General features: G+C 44.0%; 1 protein-coding gene across 1 annotated transcript in view; it reads right to left on the reverse strand.

Moving 5' to 3' along the window:
- Positions 1–16,223, reverse strand: part of FRMD8 (FERM domain containing 8) — a 25,174-nt gene extending 8,951 nt beyond the window's left edge. The window contains exons 1-9 of the mRNA XM_060758350.2: positions 16,118–16,223; positions 11,989–12,070; positions 11,697–11,864; positions 9,240–9,341; positions 7,783–7,841; positions 7,488–7,654; positions 5,116–5,340; positions 2,046–2,169; positions 1–32 (exon numbers count right to left, since the gene is read on the reverse strand). The exon at positions 1–32 is cut by the window's left edge and continues 112 nt beyond it. Of these exons, the coding sequence (XP_060614333.2) occupies positions 1–32; positions 2,046–2,169; positions 5,116–5,340; positions 7,488–7,654; positions 7,783–7,841; positions 9,240–9,341; positions 11,697–11,864; positions 11,989–12,070 (959 nt within the window). The 5' untranslated portion in view covers positions 16,118–16,223. The remainder of the gene's footprint in view (positions 33–2,045; positions 2,170–5,115; positions 5,341–7,487; positions 7,655–7,782; positions 7,842–9,239; positions 9,342–11,696; positions 11,865–11,988; positions 12,071–16,117) is intronic.
- Between the last annotated feature and the right edge of the window lie 2,569 nt (positions 16,224–18,792).

The raw sequence follows: 18,792 nt of genomic DNA on the forward strand, positions 1-18,792 counted from the left end.
AGTTCCTGGAACCGCAGGCCCAGTAAGACATGCTGCCAAAGAGAGAAGGATGGGATGAAAAAAACAACAACACAAAACTCTCCAGCAAGATCTAGATCAGTGTTTCTCAAACTGGGAGTCGGGACCCTTGTGGGAGGGGGGGGGGGGCAAAGATAATCAAAAAACACAGTATTTTCTGCTAGTCGTAGGGGTTCTGTGTGGGATGTTTGGCCCAATTTTATTGTCGGTGGGGTTCTGAATGCTCTTTGATTGTAGGTGAACTATAAATCCCAGCAACGACAACTCCCAAATGTCAAGGTCTATTTTCCCCAAACTTCACCAGTGTCCACATTTGGGCATATTGAGTATTTGTGCCAAATTTGGTCCAGATCCATCAGTTTGAGTCCACAGTGCTCTCTGGATATAGGTGAACTACAACTCCAAAACTCAAGGTCAAGGCCCATCAAACACTCCCATTACTTTCCGTTGTTCATGTGTGGGAAGTATGGCTTCTATCATTGGTGGGGTTCAGAATCCTCTTTGATTGTAGGTGAACTATAAATCCCAGCAACTACAACTCCCAAATGTCAAGGTGTATTTTCCCGGAACTCCACCAGTGTTTACATTTGGGCGTATTGGGTATTCATGCCAAGTTTGGTCCAGATCCATCATTGTTTGAGTCCACAGTGCTCACTGGATGTAGGTGAACTACAACTCCAAAACTCAAGGCCAATGTCTACCATACCCTTCCAGTATTTTCTGTTGGCCATGGGAGTTCTGTATGTCAAGTATGGTTCATTAACATTGTTGGTGGAGTTCAGGATGCTCTTTGATTATAGGTGAACTATAAATCCCAGCAACTACAACTCCTAAATGTCAAGGTGTATTTTCCCAGAACTCCACCAGTGTTTACATTTGGGCGTATTGAGTATCAGTGCCAAGTTTGGTCCAGATCCATCATTGTTTGAGTCCACAGTGCTCTCTGGATGTAGGTGAACTACAACTCCAAAACTCAAGGCCAATACCCACCAAATTCTTCAAGTATTTTCTGTTGGCCATGGGAGTTCTGTATGTCAAGTATGGTTCATTAACATTGTTGGTGGAGTTCAGGATACTCTTTGATTATAGGTGAACTATAAATCCCAGCAACTACAAATCCCAAATGTCAAGGTGTATTTCCCCCAAAATCCACCAGTGTCCACATTTAGGTGTATTGAGTATTTGTGCTAAGTTTGGTCCAGATCCATCATTGTTTGAGTCCACAGTGTTCTCTGGATGTAGGTGAACTACAACTCCAAAACTCAAGGCCAATATCCACCAAACTCTTCAAGTATTTTCTGTTGGCCATGGGAGTTCTGTATGTCAAGTACGGTTCATTAACATCGTTGGTGGACTTCAGGATGCTCTTTGATTATAGGTGAACTATAAATCCCAGCAACTACAACCCCCAAATGTCAAGGTGTATTTTCCCCAAACTTCACCAGTGTCCACATTTGGGCATATTGAGTATTTGTGCCAAATTTGGTCCAGATCCATCATTGTTTGAGTCCACAGTGCTCTCTGGATGGAGGTGAACTACAACTCCAAAACTCAAGGCCAATACCCACCAAACTCTTCAAGTATTTTCTGTTGGCCATGGGAGTTCTGTATGTCAAGTATGGTTCATTAACATCGTTGGTGGAGTTCAGGATGCTCTTTGATTATAGGTGAACTATAAATCCCAGCAACTACAACTCCCAAATGTCAAGGTGTATTTTCCCGGAACTCCACCAGTGTTTACATTTGGGCGTATTGAGTATCCGTGCCAAGTTTGGTCCAGATCCATCATTGTTTGAGTCCACATGCTCTCTGGATGTAGGTGAACTACAACTCCAAAACTCAAGGTCAAGGCCCACCAAACACTCCCATTATTTTCTGTTGTTCATGTGTGGGAAGTATGGCTTCTATCATTGGTGGGGTTCAGAATCCTCTTTGATTGTAGGTGAACTATAAATCCCAGCAACTACAACTCCCAAATGTCAAGGTGTATTTTCCCCAAACTCCACCTTGCTCTTGTCCATAGCTACCTTCTCTTTGCTGTCGATGATGTAGACGCCTTCCAAGCTGATGGCGACCGTCACGGCTTTGCGTCCGCTCCGGTGAAGGAGGCCTTGGGCCGGCTTGTCAATTTCCCCGGAGAAAAAGGCACACCTGAAAGAGGCAACGGAGAGAACAGTCAGCAGGGATGGTGAGACAAGGAGAATGGATTCAGGATTCAGGAAAAGAGAATCCGCCTGAATTTTGAGAGCTGTTCAACGGTGGAACATCCTGCATGGGAGTCCTTTAGACGTGTCATCTCTGGAGGTTTTTCAACAGAAGCCGGGTGCATGGCAGAAGGGGTGAGACTGGATGATCGTTAGGTGCCTCTGGACCAAACTCTACAAGAATACTCAATTTAGTGGAGTTTGGGGAAAATAGAATCTTGACATTTGGGAGTTATAGTTCACCTACAATCACAGAGCATTCTGAACCCCACCAGCGATGGAATTGAACCAAACTTGGAACACATAACTCCCATGACCAAAGAAAATACTGGAAGGGTTTGGTGGGCAGTGTCCTTTGGTTTGGGAGTTGTAGTTCACCTACATCCACAGATCACTGTGGACTCAAACAATGATGGATCTGGACCAAACTTGGTACAAATACTCAATATGCCCAAATGCGAACACTGGTGGGGTTTGGGGAAAATAGAATCTTGACATTTGGGAGTTGTAGTTGCTGGGATTTATAGTTCACCTACAATCACAGAGCATTCTGAACCCCACCAACGATGGAATTGAACCAAAGTTGGCACACACAACTCCCATGACCAAAGAAAATACTGGAAGGGTTTGGTGGGCAGTATCCTTTGGTTTGGGAGTTGTAGTTCACCTACATCCAGAGATCACTGTGGACTCAAACAAGGATGAATCTGGACTAAACTCTACACGAATACGCAATATGCCCAAATGTCAACACTGGTGGAGTTTGGGGGAAAATAGAATCTTGACATTTGGGAGTTGTAGTTGCTGGGATTTATAGTTCACCTACAATCAAAGAGCATTCTGAACCCCACCAACGATGGAATTGAACCAAACTTGGCACACACAACTCCCCTGACCAACAGAAAATACTGGAAGGGTTTGGTGGACAGTGTCCTTTAGTTTTGGAGTTGTAGTTCACCTACATCCAGAGATCACTGTGGACTCAAACAATGATGAATCTGGACTAAACTCTACACGAATACGCAATATGCCCAAATGTCAACACTGGTGGAGTTTGGGGGAAAATAGAATCTTGACATTTGGGAGTTGTAGTTGCTGGGATTTATAGTTCACCTACAATCACAGAGCATTCTGAACCCCACCAACGATAGAATTGGGCCAAACTTCCCACACAGAACTCCCATATGGGCCACAGCAACGCAAGGCAGGGGACGGCTAGTCTATATAAATAAAAATGTAATGTTCGTTTGTGGGATTAACATAACTCAGAAACCACTGGACGAATTGACCCAACATTTGGACACCATACATCTAACAGTCCAACGAGTGTTCATCACCCCCTAAAAATACAAACAAACAAACAAACAAACAAACAAAAACAAAACAAAAAACCAGCAGAACGGACTTAAACCCCCCCAAAATACACCACACACACACACACATACACACACACACTAGCCGTCCCCTGCCACGCATTGCTGTGGCCCACGTGGGAGTTCTGTGTGGGAAGTTTGGCCCAATTCTATCATTGGTGGGGTTCAGAATGTTCTGTGATTGTAGGTGAACTATAAATCCCAGCAACTACAACCCCCAAATATCAAGATTCTATTTTCCCCAAACTTTCCCCAAACCAGTGTTCACATTCGGGCATATTGAATATTCATGTAGATTTTGGTCCAGATCCATCATTGTTTGAGTCCACAGTGAGCTCTGGATGTAGGTGAACTACAACTCCAAAACCAAAGGACACTGCCCACCAAACCCTTCCAGTATTTTCTGTTGGTCATGGGAGAACTGTGTGCTAAGTTTGGTTCAATTCCATCGTTGGTGGGGTTCAGAATGCTCTTTGAGTGTAGGTGAACTATGAATCCCAGCAACTACAACTCCCAAATGACAAAATCATTTTTTTGAGTGGACATACATTAGTTTGTTAGGTGTCTTGTGTCCAAATTTGGTGTCAATTCATTCAGTGGTTTTTGAGTTCTGTTAATCTCACAAACGAACATTACATTTTTATTTATATAGATACACACACACACACACACACACATACATACATACACAAGCACACGTACATACACACACATATATACTCAAGCACACACAAATATACATACATAAACACAAATATGCATATAGACAACCACAGATATATACACAATATACATATACATGTATAAACACAAATATATACACACATATACACACACACACATATATATATATACACCCATATATACACACACACACACACACAAACACACAAATATACACAGATACACAAACATATACACACACACAAAACACACATACACACACACACATATATATATACACCCATATATACACACACACAAACACACAAATATACACAGATACACAAACATATACACACACACAAAACACACATACACACACACACATATATATATACACCCATATATATACACACACACACACACAAACACACAAATATACACAGATACACAAACATATACACACACACAAAACACACATACACACACACACACATATATATATACACCCATATATACACACACACACACACAAACACACAAATATACACGGATACACAAACATATACACACACACAAAACACACACATACACACACACATATATATATACACCCATACACACATACACACACACACACAAACACACAAATATACACAGATACACAAACATATACACACACACAAAACACACACACACACACAAACACACAAATATACACAGATACACAAACATATACACACACACAAAACACATATATACAGACTGGGACACAGCAACACGTGGCAGGGGACGGCTAGTTTAAGATAAAGGCTCTCATTCAGCCCCATGTTCCTCAGTAGGGACAGGACACCTACCCGTAGTAAGGCAGGAGGTGGCACTTCTGCAAATAAGCCTGGTAGAGCTGGCGCAATGCGGCACGGTCTTCGCAAGCGCCGTCTTCCTCCGGAACCCGCTGGAAAGCGCGAAGAAGGCCCTGTTCGTCGGCAGGCAGTCGGGTGGCCCCACGTTTCCAAATTGCGGAGAGGAGGCCGTGGCCCCGTCGGCAAAGATGGGGAGGCAAGAAGGAGTCCAGTCGCTCTCTAGACAGAAGAAAACACCCATTTCGATAAAGTGGTTCAAATCTTACCTTAGGTGGACACACTCTCTCGGCCTCAGAAGAAACCTTTTCTGAACAAGCCTCACCAGAAATCCCTAGTGATAGATTTGCCATAGGTTAAAAGTAAAGGTAAAGCTTTCCCCTGACATTAAGTCAAGTTGTGTCTGACTCTTGGGGGGGGGGGGTAGTGTTCATCTCCATTTCTAAGCCAAAGAGCTGGTGTTGTCCATAGACACCTCCAAGGTCATGTGGCCAGCATAACTACATGGAGTGCCGTTACCTTTTCACAGATGCAGAATTGATTGATCTACTTACATTTGCACGCTTTCAAACTGCTAGGTTGGCAGAAGCTGGGCCTAACAGCAGGAGCTCACCCCACTCCCCGGGATTCGAAGGACCAACCTTTTGGTCAGCAAGTTCAGCAGCTCAGCGGTTTAACCAAGTGTGCCACTAGGACCCCCCTGCCATAGATTGGGCAAGATTTAAAGTCATTGGACACCATTTTCACCGGGTTGTTGTAGGTTTTTCGGGTGGGCTTTATTTCTAAAAGCATACATTGTGGTATGAAAACAAAATCCCAACTGACAGTTTCTTTCCCTCGCGAACAAAGTGGGAAGGCTCACGAACAAAGTGGGAAGGCTTTATTTCTAAAAGCATACATTGTGGTATGAAAACAAAATTCCAACTGACAGTATCTTTCCTTCACCCTGACTCCTCCCCTTCATTGCTGCCATTTCCATGGAAACCCTCTCCCCTGTTTCAAAAAACATGGCCACACAGCCCAAAAAACCTACAACAACCCAGTGATTCCAGCCATGAAAGCCTTCAACAGAAGCTGACCTCACAAAGTGGGAAGGCTCACGAACAAAGTGGGAAGGCTTTATTTCTAAAAGCATACATTGTGGTATGAAAACAAAATTCCAACTGACAGTTTCTTTCCCTCGCGAACAAAGTGGGAAGGCTCACGAACAAAGTGGGAAGGCTTTATTTCTAAAAGCATACATTGTGGTATGAAAACAAAATTCCAACTGACAGTATCTTTCCCTCACCCTGACTCCTCCCCTTCCATGGAAACCCTCTCCCCTGTTTCAAAGAACATGGCCACAAAGCCCAAAAAACCTACAACAACCCAGTGATTCCAGCCATGAAAGCCTTCAACAGAAGCTGACCCCACAAAGTGGGAAGGCTCACGAACAAAGTGGGAAGGCTTTATTTCTAAAAGCATACATTGTGGTATGAAAACAAAATTCCAACTGACAGTTTTTTTCCCTCACGAACAAAGTGGGAAGGCTCACGAACAAAGTGGGAAGGCTTTATTTCTAAAAGCATACATTGTGGTATGAAAACAAAATTCCAACTGACAGTATCTTTCCTTCACCCTGACTCCTCCCCTTCCATGGAAACCCTCTCCCCTGTTTCATGGCCACACAGCCCAAAAAACATGGCCACTCAGCCCAAAAAACCTACAACAACCCAGTGATTCCAGCCATGAAAGCCTTCAACAGAAGCTGACTTCACAAAGTGGGAAGGCTCACGAACAAAGTGGGAAGGCTTTATTTCTAAAAGCATACATTGAGGTATGAAAACAAAATTCCAACTGACAGTTTCTTTCCCTCAGGAACAAAGTGGGAAGGCTCACAAACAAAGTGGGAAGGCTTTATTTCTAAAAGCATACATTGTGGTATGAAAACAAAATTCCAACTGACAGTATCTTTCTCTCCCCTGACTCCTCCGCTTCATTGCTGCCATTTCCATGGAAACCCTCTCCCTTGTTTCTAGAACATGGCCACACAGCCCAAAAAACCTACAACAACCCAGTGATTCCAGCCATGAAAGCCTTCAACAGAAGCTGACCTCACGAATCAAGTGGGAAAGCTTTATTTCTAAAAGCATACATTGTGGTACGAAAACAAAATTCCAACTGACAGTATCTTTCCCTCACCCAGGATTCAATGCTATGGAATTGTGGGAGCTGTAGTTTGGTGAAGCAGCAGCATTCTAGAGAAGATGAAACTACAGATGCATAGAGCCATGGCGGTTCAAGTGGTGCAAAACTGCATTAACCCTACATTGTAGAGACACTTCTTATGCAGAATATTGCCCTCCATGAGTGCCTGTATCTTGACTTACTTCAAGAAGCAGGCCGTATGCTGCTTGGGGTTGAAGGGGCCCAGGTTGATGCGGCAGATCAAGGCTCCCAGCTCTTCGCAGTCGGCCAAATCCGACGGGTAGCGCCCTTCCAGGATGTTGTACTTGGCCTCCTCGAACAAGAGCCGAAGGACATCCTCATCTTGGATCTTGAAAGAGAGGAAAGAACCCGCAAACTGAATCAGAATCCAAAGGGAAAGGTCTTCTTCTGATTTGGAGATTCGCACAGCCCTCCTTTTGTTTGGACCACCCCTCCCTAAATCTCGCCAGAGCTCACCTGCACTTCTTTCCGTTTCGGGAAAAAGATGTCCCGTCGGAACTGGAGTGATGGCTCGTCTGGAAGAGAGAAGAGACAACGGCTCAAACCTAAGCTTTCCGCAACAGGGAGTCTAGAAAGCTCCAACACAGAGGTATGAAAGGAACAAGGGATGGCCAGAATGCGGCCCACCAAGGGTCAGAAGGTCTGAGAGCCAAAACAGGGCTCGCTAAGGGCCAAGGGTCGGAAGGGGGACTATCAAGGTAGGACAACCTATGGGGAAGCTTCTCAGAAACCCTCCACGTCCTTGCCACGTCCAATGGCAGGGACCAGATTAGTATTCCTGGTTGTTTTGAGATCCTTCTGTTGAGCAATGTTCTCTTGCTAGGCATGACTGTCTGGTTTGGTAACTTTCTAGTGAAGAAATTGCCTCACAAACAAAGCGGGAATGCTTTATTTCTAAAAACATACAGTGTGGTATGAAAACAAAATTCCAACTGACAGTTTCTTTCCCTCACAAACAAAGTGGGAAGGCTTTATTTCTAAAAGCATACAGTGTGGTATGAAAACAAAATTCCAACTCACAGTTTCTTTCCCTCACAAACAAAGTGGGAAGGCTTTATTTCTAAAAGCATACATTGTAGTATGAAAACAAAATTCCAACTGACAGTTTCTTTCCCTCCTGAACAAAGTGGGAAGGCTTTATTTCTAAAAGCATACATTGTGGTATGAAAACAAAATTCCAACTGACAGTTTCTTTCCCTCACGAACAAAGTCGGAAGGCTCACAAACAAAGTGGGTATGAAAACAAAATTCCAACTGACAGTTTCTTTCCCTCATGCCTCCCATCCCTCACCCTGGCACCTCCATTGCTCACATTTCCATGGAAATTCTCTCCCTTGTTTCAAATATACACAGGCCAGGTCTAAGGCATGGTCTAATTTCCTGGCTTCACACAAAACAAGAAAACAAGGCCATGACATGACTGCATTTCTGGAAGTTGGAAACCCACCAACCCAGCCTCTAGAATCACAGAGTGGGATGAGACCTCATGGGCCATCCAGTCCAACCCCATTCTGCCTAGAAGCATGAAAATTGCATTCAAAGCACCCCCGACAGATGGCCATCCAGCCTCTGCATAAAAGCCTCCAAAGAAGGAGCTTCCACCACACTCCGAGGCAGAGAGTTCCACTGCTGAACAGCTCTAGCAGTCAGGAAGTTCTTCCTAATGCTCAGATGGAATCACCTTTCTTGTAGTTTGAAGCCATTGCTCCATTGTGTCCTAGTCTCCAGGGAATCAGAAAACAAGCTTGCTCCCTCCTCCCTTCTAAACTTGCCCAGCTCTTTAAGCCGCTCCTCATAGGGCTTGTTCTCCAGACCCTTGATCATTTTAGTTGCCCTCTGCGGAGCCCCAAAAATGGAAGGAGAAGGCTGATGGAATCGAGGGGGTCATGAACAAATACGGCTCACATCCTCACCTTCGAGAATGTCGTCCGCAGAGCAGCTGGTGAATCGGAAGAGGAGGTCCTGCCATTGACGGCAAAGTTTGTAGGGCTGGTGCTTTGGCTTCAGCTGCAGCTCTGCAAGAAGGAGAGAAAAGGGGAGTCAAGGAAAATAACTGAGATCAAGGGTACATCTACACCAGGCATGGGCAAATTTTGGTGTTTTGGACATCAGCTCCCACAATTCCTAACAGCCTACTGTTAGGAATTGTGGATGCTGGGGATGATGGTCTGTTCCCTGGGCGTGAATTGCTACCAGAGAATTCCCAGGGCTTTGAGTTTGAGAAAGGCTTGGCACCTGGGCCAGCTGCAGAAATTAATAAGCCAATTGATAGGAAAAGTGCTTTCAGTCAGCAAAGGAAAACAAACCAGGCTCTCAGGCGCTCTGCCAGATTGCAGGAGAGACTGATAGCAGATTCAAGGTTGAAACAAAATCCGTTCCTTGCTGCTTGGGATATAGAGTAGATTAGGGGATAAAAGTGTCAAGTACAGAATCTATAGTCAGGTGAAGCAACGTTGGAATTGAGTCAAGACGTTGTCTAAGGTCTCTGGAAGCCTTGGCTTGTATAGAATCCTGTATCAAATACCTTGTGATTTCCATGCTACCAGAGAATTCCTAGGCTCGGTACCTGGGCCAGCTGCAGAAATTAATGAGCCAGTAGATAGGAATTGTCTTCCTAGAGAAGACAATTATGCTGGGGAAAGTGGAAGGCAAAAGGAAGAGGGGCCGACCAAGGGCAAGATGGATGGATGGCATCCTTGAAGCGACTGGACTGACCTTGAAGGAGCTGGGGGTGGTGACGGCCGACAGGGAGCTCTGGCGTGGGCTGGTCCATGAGGTCACGAAGAGTCGGAGACAACTGAACGAATGAACAACAACAAGATAGGAAAAATGCTTTCAGTCAGCAAAGGAAAACAAACCAGGCTGTCAGGTGCTCTGCCAGGTTGCAGGAGAGACTGATAGCAGATTCAAGGCTGAAACAAAATCCGTTCCTTGCTGCTTGGGATATAGAGTAGATTAGGGGATAAAAGTGTCAAGTACAGAATCTATAGTTAGGCGAAGCAACGTTGGAATTGAGTCAAGACGTTGTCTAAGGTCTCTGCAAGCCTTGCTTTGAATAGATTCCTGTATCAAGTACCTTGGGATTTCGATGCTACCAGAGAATTCCTAGGCTCAGTACCTGGGCCAGCTGCAGAAATTAATGAGCCAGTAGATAGGAAAAATGTTTTCGGTCAGCAAAGGAAAACAAACCAGGCTGTCAGGTGCTCTGCCAGATTGCAGGAGAGACTGATAGCAGATTCAAGGCTGAAACAAAATCTGTTCCTTGCTGCTTGGGATATAGAGTAGATTAGGGGATAAAAGTGTCAAGTACAGAATCTATAGTCAGGTGAAGCAACGTTGGAATTGAGTCAAGACGTTGTCTAAGGTCTTTGGAAGCCTTGCCTTGGATAGATTCCTGTATCAAGTACCTTGTGATTTCCATGCTACCAGAGAATTCCTAGGCTCGGTACCTGGGCCAGCTGCAGAAATTAATGAGCCAGTAGATAGGAATTGTCTTCCTAGAGAAGACAATGATGCTGGGGAAAGTGGAAGGCAAAAGGAAGAGGGGCCGACCAAGGGCAAGATGGATGGATGGCATCCTTGAAGTGACTGGACTGACCTTGAAGGAGCTGGGGGTGGTGACCGCCGACAGGGAGCTCTGGCGTGGGCTGGTCCATGAGGTCACGAAGAGTCGGAGACGACTGAACGAATGAACAACAACAAGATAGGAAAAATGCTTTCAGTCAGCAAAGGAAAACAAACCAGGCTCTCAGGCGCTCTGCCAGATTGCAGGAGAGACTGATAGCAGATTCAAGGCTGAAACAAAATCTGTTCCTTGCCGCTTGGGATATAGAGTAGATTAGGGGATAAAAGTGTCAAGTACAGAATCTGTAGTCAGGCGAAGCAGTGTTTGAATTGAGTCAAGACATTGTCTAAGGTCTCTGGAAGCCTTGCCTTGGATAGATTCCTGTATCAAGTACCTTGTGATTTCCATGCTACCAGAGAATTCCTAGGCTCGGTACCTGGGCCAGCTGCAGAAATTAATGAGCCAGTAGATAGGAATTGTCTTCCTAGAGACGACAATTATGCTGAGGAAAGTGGAAGGCAAAAGGAAGAGGGGCCGACCAAGGGCAAGATGGATGGATGGCATCCTTGAAGCGACTGGACTGACCTTGAAGGAGCTGGGGGTGGTGACGGCCGACAGGGAGCTCTGGCGTGGGCTGGTCCATGAGGTTACGAAGAGTCGGAGACGACTGAACGAATGAACAACAACAAGATAGGAAAAATGCTTTCAGTCAGCAAAGGAAAACTAACCAGGCTGTCAGGTGCTCTGCCAGATTGCAGGAGAGACTGATAGCAGATTCAAGGCCGAGACAAAATCCGTTCCTTACCAAGAACGGGAGAGACCAGCCACAGGGCAAAGATTTCGTGCGCATCCTCTGGGAGCTGCAAGGTTTTCGACACGATGTGGTGCAACTCCTGTGCCGTGACGGAGGAGAGGTTGTCCACCGTTAAGCGCACTACCGTGTCATCGACGAGGTACACCAGGACGTCGTGATCTGCGGGGAAAAATTGGAAAGGATCATCCACCCAGCTATCCATCTTTCCACACTTATTTGAGCTGGAAAAGGAGCCCCTCTTCCCAGTTATGGGCCTCCTCAGTTATGGCCCCTTTCTACTCACTTCGGGGTCCGGCCGAGGAGATGCTGCTACGTTGAGACCGGTCCTCCGGGTTTTGGGGCACCGACAGCCTGTCCCCCTCCATCTGCAAAGATAATACGATCAATCACAATTCAACTATTGACAGATTCGATTCATAATCCAATTTTCTGGGTTGTTGCAAGTTTTTTGGACCGTACGGCCATGTTCCAGAAGCACTCTCTCCTGACATTTCGCCTGCATCTACGGCAGGCATCCTCTGAAGTTGTGAGCTCTGTTGGAAACTAGGAAAATTGTGTTTATATATCTGTGGAATGATGTCCAGGATGGGGGAAAGAACTCTTGTCTGTTGGAGGTAGGTGTGAATATTGCGCCTTGTTTAGCATCGAATGGCTTTGCAGCATCAAAACAAACACAAAACAACCTATGTAATGAGAAAGTATAATATCAAAAGAGCAATTTAATTTGGTAAATTGCATACTATATGCTCTTTTTTGATATTATACTTTCTCATTACATATACGGTTTTGTGTTTGTTCTGATACCCTACAAGTATTCTGGGATATTGCGTAGTAGTCTTGCAGCTTCAAAGCCTAGCTGCTTCCTGCCTGGGGGGAGGAAACCTCCAAAATCAGGACAGTAAATAAAGAACGACACTCAGAAAATGGGAATTCCAGACAATCAGGGCCAGCTAACACCTCCTAGCAAAGGATTCCCCCAGGACAGGGAGCAGCCTGCAAGGATTTGGAGTCTACACAAGTGTAGTAAAGACACAACAACTATTTACACACATGTGAAGAGTTGAGATCTCTATCTATCCATCCATCCATCCATCCATCCATCTATCTATCTATCTATGGAATGTTCAGGGTGAGAGAAAGAACTCTTGTCTGTTGGAGGTAGATGTGAATGTTGCAAATGGCCACCTTGGTTAGCATCGAATGGCCTTGCAGCTTCAAAACCTGGCTGCTTCCTGCCTGGGGGGAAAAACCTCCAAAATCAGGACAGTAAATCAAGAACAACACTCAGAAAACAGGAATTCCAGACATGAAACAATCAGGGCCAGCTAACACCTCCCAGCAAAGGATTCCTCCAGGACAGGGAGCAGCCTGCAAGGATTTTTGGAGTCTACTCATCTGTAGTAAAGACATAACAACTATTTACACACATGTGAAGAGTTGATCTATTTATCTATCTATCTATCTATCTATCTATCTATCTATCTGTGGAATGTCCAGGGTGAGAGAAAGAACTCTTGTCTGTTGGAGGTACGTGTGAATGTTGCAAATGGCCACCTTGGTTAGCATCAAATGGCCTTGCAGCTTCAAAGCCTGGCTGCTTCCTGCCTGGGGGAAACTTCCAAAATGAGGACAGTAAATGAAGAACAACACTCAGAAAACAGAAATTCCAGACATGAAACAATCAGGGCCGGCTAACACCTCCCAGCAAAGCATTCCCCCAGACAGGGAGCAGCCTGCAAGGATTTTTGGAGTCTACACAAGTGTAGTAAAGACACAACAACTATTTACACACATGTGAAGAGTTGATCTATCTATCTATCTATCTATCTATCTATCTGTGGAATGATGTCCAGGGTGAGAGAAAGAACCCTTGTCTGTTGGAGGTAGGTGTGAATGTTGCAAATGGCCACCTTGGTTAGCATCAAATGGTCTTGCAGCTTCAAAACCTGGCTGCTTCCTGCCTGGGGGGAAAAACCTCCAAAATCAGTTCAGTAAATAAAGAACAACATTCAGAAAATGGGAATTCCAGACAGGAAACAATCAGGGCCAGCTAACACCTCCTAGCAAAGGATTCCCCCAGGACAGGGAGCAGCCTGCAAGGATTTTTGGAGTCTACACAACTGTAGTAAAGATACAACAACTATTTACACACATGTGAAGAGTTGATCTCTCTCGATTTCTCTCTCTGTGGAATGATGTCCAAGGAGGGAGAAAGAACTCTTGTCTGTTGGAGATAGGTGTGAATATTGCAAATGGTCCCCTTGATTAGCATTGAATGGCCTTGCAGCTTCAAAGCCTGGCTGCTTCCTGCCTGGGGGGAAAACCTCCAAAATCAGTTCAGTAAATAAAGAACAACACTCCGAAAACAGGAATTCCAGACGTGAAACAATCAGGGCCAGCTAACACCTCCCAGGAAAGCATTCTCCCAGACAGGGAGCAGCCTGCAAGGATTTTTGGAGTCTACTCATCTGTAGTAAAGACACAACAACTATTTACACACATGTGATGAGTTGATCTATTTATCTATCTATCTATCTATCTATCTATCTATCTATCTATCTATCTGTGGAATGTTCAGGGTGAGAGAAAGAACTCTTGTCTGTTGGAGGTAGGTGTGAATGTTGCAAATGGCCACCTTGGTTAGCATCAAATGGCCTTGCAGCTTCAAAGCCTGGCTGCTTCCTGCCAGGGGGAAAAACCTCCAAAATGAGGACAGTAAATAAAGAACACTCCGAAAACGGGAATTCCAGACATGAAACAATCAGGGCCAGCTAACACCTCCCAGCAAAGCATTCCCCCAGACAGGGAGCAGCCTTCAAGGATTTTTGGAGTCTACACAACTGTAGTAAAGACACAACAACTATTTACACACATGTGAAGAGTATATATCTATATCTATATCTGTGGAATGTCCAGGGTGAGAGAATGAACCCATCTATCTATCTATCTATCTATCTATCTATCTATCTATCTGTGGAATGATGTCCAGGGAGGGAGAAAGAACTCTTGTCTGTTGGAGGTAAGTGTGAATGTTGCAAATGGCCACCTTGGTTAGCATCAAATGGCCTTGCAGCTTCAAAACCTGGCTGCTTCCTGCCTGGGGGAAAAAACCTCCAAAATCAGTTCAGTAAATAAAGAACAACATTCAGAAAATGGGAATTCCAGACAGGAAACAATCAGGGCCAGCTAACACCTCCCAGTAAAGCATTCCCCCAGACAGGGAGCAGCCTGCAAGGATTTTTGGGGTCTACTCATCTGTAGTAAAGACACAACAACAACAGCTTCAAAGCCTGGCTCCAAATCAATCAGAGCCAGCTAGCACTTCCAAACAAAGGATACCCCAAGCCATTGAAGTCCACAAGAAGCGTGTGGACAATTTCAACAAAAAGGAAGAAACCATGGAAAGGAACAAAAACTGTCTACCAATATTTAAAAAAACTCACAAACAAGGGAACTCCAGACAAGAAACAACCAGGGACAGCTAATCACCTCTCAACAAAGGATTTCCCCAGGCAGTAAGAAGCCACACCTTGAAACTGCTAGGCCATTATTTTAAAAACTCACAAACAGGAGAACTCCAGACAAGAAACAACCAGGGACAGCTAATCACTTCTCAACAAAGGGTTCCCCCAGACAGTAAGAAGCCACACCTCAAAAGTGCTAAGCCATTATTTAAAAAACTCACAAACAGGGGAACTCCAGACAAGAAACAACCAGGGACAGCTAATCACCTCTCAATAAAGGATTCTCCCAGGCAGTAAGGAGCCACACCTTGAAACTGCTAGGCCATTGTTAAAAAAACTCACAAACAGGGGAACTCCAGACAAGAAACAACCAGGGGCAGCTAATCACCTCTCAACAAAGGATTCCCCCAGGCAGTAAGAAGCCACACCTTGAAACTGCTAGGCCATTATTAAAAACACAAACAGGGGAACTCCAGACAAGAAACAAACCAGGGACAGCTAATCACCTCTCAACAAAGGATTCCCCCAGGCAGTAAGAAGCCACACTTTGAAACTGCTAGGCCATTGTTAAAAAAACTCACAGACAGGGGAACTCCAGACAAGAAACAACCAGGGGCAGCTAATCATCTCTCAACAAAGGATTCCCCCAGGCAGTAAGAAGCCACACCTTGAACCTGCTAGGCCAATACACATGTCTGGAACCCAGAAAACTCACAACAACCCACATTTAAAATATTTTTTTGAGGATTTGTGGTGGCAAGGAGGAGGCGTGGCCAAAAGAGGGGCGTGGCCAGGTAGGCAAGATCCAGGTGAGAAGGAAGTGGGTCTGTTTATAAGGAAAGGGGGGGGGGAGTGGGGCAATTAATTGAAGGGGCGGGGCCTGATAGAGTGGGCCAGTCCATATTAATTCCAAAACAGGGGTGAATCATCCCATCCCTTCTTACTTACCTTTTCCTCTTTCTTCTTTTCCTTCCCAGCAGGAAAATACAAAGTTCTGCAGTTCCTCCTTGGCCAGAGCCCTGCCCAATCCGTTGCCTACGTCATCCCCTTCCAGCCATTTGATTGGCTGCTCCTTGTTTTTTTTTTAATTTCTTTTTCCTCCTCCCACTTTTATGTATTTCACGGAAGGGGAGGGGGGAGGGAAGGGGAGTGTCTGGCTGGACCCAGTGACGTCACAGAGGGAGGCGGAGCTTCCATGCACTTTAGCCAATGGCAACAAAATAGCAAACTGTATATATTCTCTGGATACAAAGTTGCAAACTATACATAATAGAGAATTGCAAACTTATCCCATGGATATAAAGTTGCAAACTCTTTATTCTGTGGATTTAAAGTTGCAAAACTATAGTAGAAAACTGCAAACTTATCCCATGGATATAAAGTTGCAAACTCTTTATTCTATGGATTTGAAGTTTCAAACTATTACTCTATTGCTTTAGCCTTGTGGATTCTTCTTTGGTGATTTCTCCCTTTTTCCACTTCTTGTGCATGTCTCTTTTGAGTCTTATCACAGTTAGAAGTTCTTTAGACATCCATTCTGGCTTCTTTGCACTTGTCTTATTTTTTCTCTTCGTTGTAAACTCTTTATTCTATGGATTTGAAATTGCAAAATTATAATAGAGAATTGCAAACTTATCCCATGGATATAAAGTTGCAAACTCTTTATTCTATGGAATTGAAGTTTCAAACTATTACTCTATTGCAGGGGTCCTCAAACTTTTTAAACTGAGGGCCAGGTCACAGTCCCTCAAACTGTTGGAGGGCCGGATTATAATTTGAAAAAAACATGGATGAATTCCTATGCACACGACACATATTTTATTTGTAGTGCAAAAAATACTTTAAAACAATACAATAATTAAAACGAAGAACAATTTTAACAAATATAAACTTATTAGTATTTCAATGGGAAGTGTGGGCCTGCTTTTGGCTGATGGATAGGGTGGTGGTTGTTGTTGTTGTTGTTGTGCGCTTTCAAGTCATTTTAGACTTAGGTTGACCCTCAGCAAGGGCCGGGTAAATGACCTTGGAGGGCCGCATCCGGCCCCCGGGCCTTAGTTTGAGGACCCCTGCTCTATTGCTTTAGCCTTGCAGACCTTTTCCCTACAGGAGTTGGGTATTTGTTTGAATTCTTCATTGGTGATTTCTCCCTTTTTCCACTTCTTGTGCATGTCTCTTTTGAGTCTTAGCACAGTTAGAAGTTCTTTGGACATCCATTCTGGCTTCTTTGCACTTGTCTTATTTTTTCTCTTTGTTGTAAACTCTTTATTCTATGGATTTGAAGTTTCAAACTATTACTCTATTGCTTTAGCCTTGTGGATTCTTCTTTGGTGATTTCTCCCTTTTTCCACTTCTTGTGCATGTCTCTTTTGAGTCTTATCACAGTTAGAAGTTCTTTAGACATCCATTCTGGCTTCTTTGCACTTGTCTTATTTTTTCTCTTCGTTGTAAACTCTTTATTCTATGGATTTGAAATTGCAAAATTATAATAGAGAATTGCAAACTTATCCCATGGATATAAAGTTGCAAACTCTTTATTCTATGGAATTGAAGTTTCAAACTATTACTCTATTGCAGGGGTCCTCAAACTTTTTAAACTGAGGGCCAGGTCACAGTCCCTCAAACTGTTGGAGGGCCGGATTATAATTTGAAAAAAACATGGATGAATTCCTATGCACACGACACATATTTTATTTGTAGTGCAAAAAATACTTTAAAACAATACAATAATTAAAACGAAGAACAATTTTAACAAATATAAACTTATTAGTATTTCAATGGGAAGTGTGGGCCTGCTTTTGGCTGATGGATAGGGTGGTGGTTGTTGTTGTTGTTGTTGTGCGCTTTCAAGTCATTTTAGACTTAGGTTGACCCTCAGCAAGGGCCGGGTAAATGACCTTGGAGGGCCGCATCCGGCCCCCGGGCCTTAGTTTGAGGACCCCTGCTCTATTGCTTTAGCCTTGCAGACCTTTTCCCTACAGGAGTTGGGTATTTGTTTGAATTCTTCATTGGTGATTTCTCCCTTTTTCCACTTCTTGTGCATGTCTCTTTTGAGTCTTAGCACAGTTAGAAGTTCATTGGACATCCATTCTGGCTTCTTTGCACTTGTCTTATTTTTTCTCTTTGTTGTAAACTCTTTATTCTATGGATTTAAAGTTGCAAAACTATAATAGAGAATTGCAAACTTATCCCATGGATATAAAGTTGCAAACTCGTTATTCTGTGGATTTAAAGTTGCAAAACTATAATAGAAAATTGCAAACTTATCCCATGGATATAAAGTTGCAAACTCTTTATTCTGTGGATTTAATCTTTCAAAACTATAATAGAAAATTGCAAACTTATCCCATGGACATAAAGTTGCAAACTCTTTATTTTGTGGATTTAATGTTGCAAAACTATAATAGAAAATTGCAAACTTTTCCCATCGATATAAAGTTGCAAACTCTTTATTCTATAGTCTCTGGTCAAAGTGGTCCCTGGTCAAAGTGGTCCCTGGTCAAAGTGGTCTCTGGTCATAGTGGTCCCTGGTCAAAGTGGTCTCTGGCCAAAGTGGTCCCTGGTCAAAGTGGTCCCTGGTCAAAGTGGTTCCCTGGCAAAGTGGTCCCTGGTCAAAGTGGTCC

The sequence above is a fragment of the Anolis sagrei genome, chromosome 12 (assembly GCF_037176765.1).
Source record: "Anolis sagrei isolate rAnoSag1 chromosome 12, rAnoSag1.mat, whole genome shotgun sequence".
NCBI lineage: Eukaryota > Metazoa > Chordata > Lepidosauria > Squamata > Dactyloidae > Anolis > Anolis sagrei.